General features: G+C 33.6%; 1 protein-coding gene across 1 annotated transcript; it reads right to left on the bottom strand.

The window, feature by feature from the left end:
- Nucleotides 1-1425: 1425 nt before the first annotated feature.
- Nucleotides 1426-5149, bottom strand: LOC114276143 (akuammiline synthase 2-like). Its single transcript, XM_082881484.1, has 2 exons — nucleotides 4207-5149; nucleotides 1426-1538 (listed from the first exon to the last, which is right to left on the bottom strand). The coding sequence occupies exons 1-2, from the start codon at nucleotides 5147-5149 to the stop codon at nucleotides 1426-1428; spliced, it is 1056 nt and encodes a 351-aa protein (XP_082737610.1).
- Nucleotides 5150-6343: the final 1194 nt, after the last annotated feature.

Raw genomic sequence — 6343 nt, 5'->3', positions numbered from 1 at the left:
AGTTCAAATACTTCTGCTGTTGTGAATTAGTGGTATTAGTTGGTCATAAAATTAAATTATTATCTCACCTACACCTCTGATCTTGTTTTGTAAGCTTTGAAAACCCTCTCAAAGTTGTAGAGAACTAGTAGTTTTTATAAATCAATGTTGACCATCATGTGATTTCTCTCGCCTATAGATTTCAACAAGTGGTTGGCCTTTTTGGTAGCTAGCTGCCTATTATTATCTTACAATGTTCAAAACTTCTAGATACACAGTAAACATCCCATTCAAAGACATGCATGGATAATTTGATTATGTCATTTATAATAAGATTTGGTACTATTGTCTTTTTGGCCAATTATCAACTATATTCTTAGGGGCCGGTCACAAAACTCTGAAATCAAACCAGCCATTTTTTTGACTTGGCCCAGGATTTATATGTTAGTTTAGTCTTTGGCCAATTATGAACTATACAGTTTTTTGGTTGTTGCAACGTAGATTGTGTAGTTTTTTGGTTGTTGAGAAGTAGATTGTTTCAGAAAGGTTCTTATTATGCATGTTAGTTTGGCAAAATTGTGAACCCAATAAAATTTTCATCATGTTTAAAGGGTATTTGTTGAGAGGAGAAAAATGTCTAGGATATGTTTCCTTCCATTCTGGGTGGGTAGGATTGATGTTAGAGTAGGCTGCACATTGTTAACATAAATTTCAGAACATAAACCTTACACTTTGGATCATTTACCATGTGTATTATCAAGAAATCAAGACAAAATGACATACCTGAATCCACTGATGAACGGTTAAACGGAAGCGTCTGATTGTCAATAAAACCTTGATATTGACTATGTTATTGCCTTCTAATCCTTTCCCCTTTGGTGCCTTATGTTTCTCCTTGAGGGGATTTAGAAAAACAAAACAGTGTTCTTATCTTTCACCTTAGGAAGGAATAGGGACCATAACCTTTTAAAGGTTGTAATTGGTTTTCATAACTGAAAGGTAATGAAAACTAATAAATTAACCATTATTGGTTTAAAACTGAAAGGTAATGAAAACCAATAAATTAACCATTATTAGTTTTAAAACTGAAAGGTAATGAAAACCAACTTTAACCAATATGTTTTAATTTCTATTTCTGCCCCTCATAGAAATAGAAATTATACAACTAGTATCTACACATTAGGTCCATAACACATATACCCTTAAGCCTATTAACTAAATTGAATCACTTAAATTGTAGGCTTCTTATAAATGATAACACCACATTTAATTATGTGGTCCCATTGAGACATTATCTAACAAACAACTCTATAGGGTTCTCAATCTGTGGCCCTCGTATGTTTTTTAAAAATAAAAATTTGGTTCCTTTTAATTATCAAAGTTATTGACATTTTGCATGCAATGTTTTGACAAGTATGTTGACACTTTCAACAAAGGGGCTGGGAATCAAACAAACTTATTCCAGTCACCTTCAATTCCATCCATCAAACCTGCTAGTGGTGGTAATCCAAATTCTTTTGTTCCCACACCAATATCTTCTAGTGAACAGACATTTGATACTACAACAAATAGTACACAAGAAACTACATCAATTACTGAAAAATTCTCAAATCTCACTACCAATAACTCATTCTAACAAATGGATTATATTCAGTTTTCTTTTTATAATTGTTATAATTTGAAATGTCAATTTTATTGAATAAGTTCTAATGGTTAATTTTTTTAATTTTTTTTACAAATTGCTTTTGTGTGGGCTATTGTGGATATTTATTTTTGTGTACGAAGAGCATTTGTTCTGTTTATAGAAGACATTTATTTTTCTACAACCCTCTATTTTGGAATCCAGTATTTTTGTATGAATATTTAATTTAGATGGATTATACTTGATTGGTGTGGATTTATATGATATTTGGAATATGATGTTACAAGTTAAAGTTTTTGGATAGTTGATAATGAAATGAGTATTATTGATAATAGATTTAGATGATAATTGATAGATGTATTATTCTATATATGTACAGGTTATAGGTTGCATTGATAATGGAATGCATATAATTTAGAAATTAATGAAAAATATTCAATTTATGCATTTTAAAAAAAAAAATTAATAAAGAGAGCTTTTGGCGACTAAACATTTAGTAGCCAAAAAACAAGAAGGGAACTTGTTGGCGACTAAATAGTTAGTAGCCGAAAAAAATAAAAGTTTTTGGTGACTAAAAAATTAGTAGCCAAAAATGAGCACCATAATTTTAGCGACTAAAAAATTAGTAGTAAAAAAGGATTGCTAAGTTTTTAGTGACTAAATATTTTAGTCGCTAAAACAAAAGACACATTGATTGGTAACTTTGGGCAACTAAATTTTTAGTCGTCAATTGTCGACTTTTGGCAACTAAAAAAACCTAATCACCAATACCTTGCCTTTTGGCAACTAATTTTTTAGTCTCTAATTTAGGACTTTCAGCGATTAAATGTTTTTTAGTTGCCAATAGCTTCCCTGACAATCTTTACACGACCAAGTCGGCGACCAAACTATTTAGTCGGGAAATCTTTTTGGTGACTAAAATTTGACTTTGGCAACTAAAAATTTAGTCGTCAAAAGTACAATTTCTGGTAATGTATTTATCTCATCAAATTCTCCAATCCAACACAGCCCAAGACACATAGAGGTAATATTTCATTTACAACAATGATAGAGACCCCCTTTTTAGAAGACCCCCTTTTTAGAAGACCCCCACAACCCCCAAAGTGATCCACACCACCCATGATGTGGGCCCCATACATCATGAATGATGTAGATCACTTTGAAGGTTGTAGGTCCTCCAAAAAGAGGTCCCACTCATTTTCCTTTCATTTATTATTATTAACTTGAAAAATGAGGTACAAGTAGAGATTAGAGAATGACATAAAACCAAAACAGAACAAATCAGTAGCCTCCAGGGTAAGGGTGAGCATGGTCCGGATTAGAGTAAAATCAGGACCAATCCGTTATCTACGGTTCTTAAAAAATTGGAACCAATCCAATCCGTTTAAATCATGGAACCAATCCGAACCAATCCATTTAAATACGAATTGACTCTGCTTAGGACCACGGATTCGCATAATTAAATAACAAATATATATATATATATATATATAATACTTTAATTTTATAAAAATATAAACATAGCGCTATATCAGTTCCACAATAGCAACATATTTTTCTATAATAGTGACATACTGTTCTAGAATTTAAACAACCATAAGAAAACTGATTTCACCATAAGTGTTTAGACCATTACAAATTAAAACTAAAAACTAACAAACAAAAATAATAAATGAAGATATTATACGGTTTTAGGTTTGTGTTTAGATTTTATATAAAATAAGAGAAGATACTATGAGGAAGGATGTATGATAAAAATATAGATTATTTGTATACGGTCCGGATCGGTTCCAATCTGGAACCGTGGGTTCAATCCGGAACCAATCCGCAGACTACGAATTTTTAATTCTTCGATCCGAAATCGAACCGCGGATTCAAAAAACCAATCCACACCTATCGAATTGGACTGAACTGAATCGAATTACGAATTTTACAGATTCCTTATTCTGCCTACTCCAGGGCAATAGCAACACTAAAAATTCAGAAAACTTATAATATATATATATATATATTTATTATATGTGGTTTTGAGATTCTCAACTTATTCAAATCTGATAGATCCCACCGGATACACTTGTAGTGGGATTGTGATCCTCTTCATTATATGATCGAATGGTGAGTTATTCAGTGTAGAGAGAAGTTGGATTCAAAGAAGCAAAAGCCAACAAATCAGGGTTAGTTTTGAACAACGGTATGTCTTCTGGAGCCAAAGTGACCCAGGCTTCAATTCCTTGACCATCTTTGGTATCCAAAAATGTAGTTAGACCATGTGGAATACCACTTCTCCCAAGCGACATCGGAGCAATACTCACCAATGTAGGCTTTCCCCACCCAAAATCTGATTCATAAAAAGGGAACCTACATCAACTGGTATGCCCATACATCTCAACCTCTTCACTAAATTGCAGTTCCATAATCTCTCTGACCTCTTTTAAATACGCCTCCCTGCGGTTCTCCCCCTGAAGTTCTTTCCCATAATTATCGCGGAATCCTTCAATGCCTTTCCTCAGCTAGCAAACTAAATCGGACAAGTCTATTTCTTTTTCTTCTTCTTTAATGCATTGTGTTGGGTTGTTCCTTATGACCTATCCTCAGTACCACTGACATGTTTCCAAAAGAGTGTTCTGGTAATGGTGGGTCGATCCTAGCACGAATGTTGATAGCCCAATTTAGTGCAAACGCTGATGGGGATGGAGGAGGGCTTGATTTTAAACAGGAGGTGGCCATCATGCATTTCCAAATGAGAGCAGAGACGGCCTCGACACGAGTTGGGTTTGGGACACTAGCGCTGGTTGCTTTGGTCTTGAGGGATGAAATCTTGGAGGACACAAACACATACCTTCTTGGAATACCATCGAATCTCAGCTTGTTGAAGTTGATGGGCTTCGTTGAGATTTCTTCCTCGGTGGTCGTGGGTGGAAAGTGAAAGCTTACTGCTGTGAAATCAGGGACCAACACCGGGGGTCCGAGGAGGGCGGTATCAGCCCAAGCCTTGATGAATGAGCTGAATGTGGCAGCGTCGGTGATCTTGTGGAAGATGGATATCCCTAGTGCCATTCCACCACACTTGAGGAACGTGGCGTGGACAACTAAGAAAGGTGTACTATTAGTAGTAGATGATGGAAGCTGTGGGACAGCACAGAAATGGCTCAGCGTTTTGGGATCGGATTGTTGAAGAAGAGCTGATAAGGTACAGTTGGCTCGAGCTTCTACGTATTCGGCACCCGCATCGTTGCAGTCGACTGTTAAATGATCTTTGATTCTTCCGGCAAGTGGGTAGAATCGAGTTAGGACTAGTGACAAAGATTTCTTCAAGCGTTGCGATCTTTCATCACTAGTACTATCGTATTCAGATTCTGATTCAGATTCAGACTTGTACTTTGATAAAGCGGGATCAACCTTGGCCTCAGCAGCATAAAAAAGTATGAATTTGTTAGGAAAATACAAAGAGAGCTTAAAGCTTTGGAGGTGAGTGGGAGTTGGAGAAGATGGCATTATGGTTTCTCTCGCAATTACCTCAACCTTCATTTCTGTTGTCATGGTGACGGTGACCGGTGATGATGTGGTGACAGTTTCTACATTCGGAAAGTTAATAAATAATATCATTGAAATATAAAAAGACCAATTTCATTTTGAATCCGTTTGGCAAGTTAGTTTCTAGTTATTTTAGTCTTAAAAAAATAAAATAGGTTATTTTAGTTATAATAAATAAAATATACATCTAATTTATAATTATTACACTCTTCTCTCACAAAAAAAAATTAAAAAAATTAAAAAATCAAAAATTCTTTTCAAACCAAACCTTTTAACTCAGACTAAAATAATCAAAAAAATTAAAAAATCAAAAAGACAACCCACCTCCCGAACGGAGGCTTTAGATCTCAAAGTCTGCCCTTTATATATATCATTTAGGCCTCATTTAAGGTTGTATCATGGCCTGGGTTGGATTGGGGAAACTTGCTTCTCTTTTGTTCCCTTATTATAATTAACCAAGTAGTGATATTCAAATTTAAAATTTAAATTTACCTTTCAATCAATCAACTAATTATTTTTATGTATTATTTTTCTTTCATATTTTCTTTAATTGTCAATCAAACATTTTATTTATACATTATTAAATTTAAAAAGTGAATCTAAAAAGTGAATTTATATATTATTTTTCATAAATAAATATTACTACATAAGGATTTGCCTATGGTAGGATTGAGTAAAGAATTTGAACAAATCGAATCAATTCAGTCTAATGCAATAGGTTTGGTTTGATTTTTCTAATTCGTAATTCGATTCTAGATTGAAATATTAGAGAATCAATCTCCGTAGGTCGGTTCTAAATTTAAGTCTACGGTGACCACATAACTTAAGTCACATACTTACCATACATCTTGATGTATATAATCCTACCCTCTTATCTATAAAACCAAACCCAAATTTATATTGTTTTACTTTTCTCTTCTATTTTCTATGGCGCTAGAATTGGTTTTTTTAATTATTTAGCAGAATTTTAATTTTGTAATTGTCGTTGCCACGACAATGTTTATTTGATGGGAGTTTTGTACTTATTGCATGTTGAAAAATATGTTTATTAAAAAATGTTTGAGACTCTACAAAATTATCTGCAATTATGTGGTAGAATATATGTCAACTTTTGATTTGTTACACACATAATGATGGTGAATCCAACTTTTATGTCACATCATTATGGGTAAATTTATGAGTATAAAT

Source organism: Camellia sinensis, chromosome 7, assembly GCF_055761805.1.
Source record: "Camellia sinensis isolate YWXY chromosome 7, ASM5576180v1, whole genome shotgun sequence".
NCBI classification, from domain to species: Eukaryota; Viridiplantae; Streptophyta; class Magnoliopsida; order Ericales; family Theaceae; genus Camellia; species Camellia sinensis.
The sequence above is the reverse complement of the archived record's forward strand: the minus strand, read 5'-3'. Positions and strand labels throughout refer to the sequence as shown.

Excerpts from the sequence above, each read along its gene's own strand:
- LOC114276143 (XM_082881484.1), bottom strand. The coding sequence starts at position 5,149 with ATGAAGGTTGAGGTAATTGCGAGAGAAACCATAATGCCATCTTCTCCA. Across the intron at positions 1,539-4,206 it reads GTCAGTGGTACTGAGGATAG|TATCAAATGTCTGTTCACTA; the intron begins GTCATAAGGAAC and ends TATTTGTTGTAG.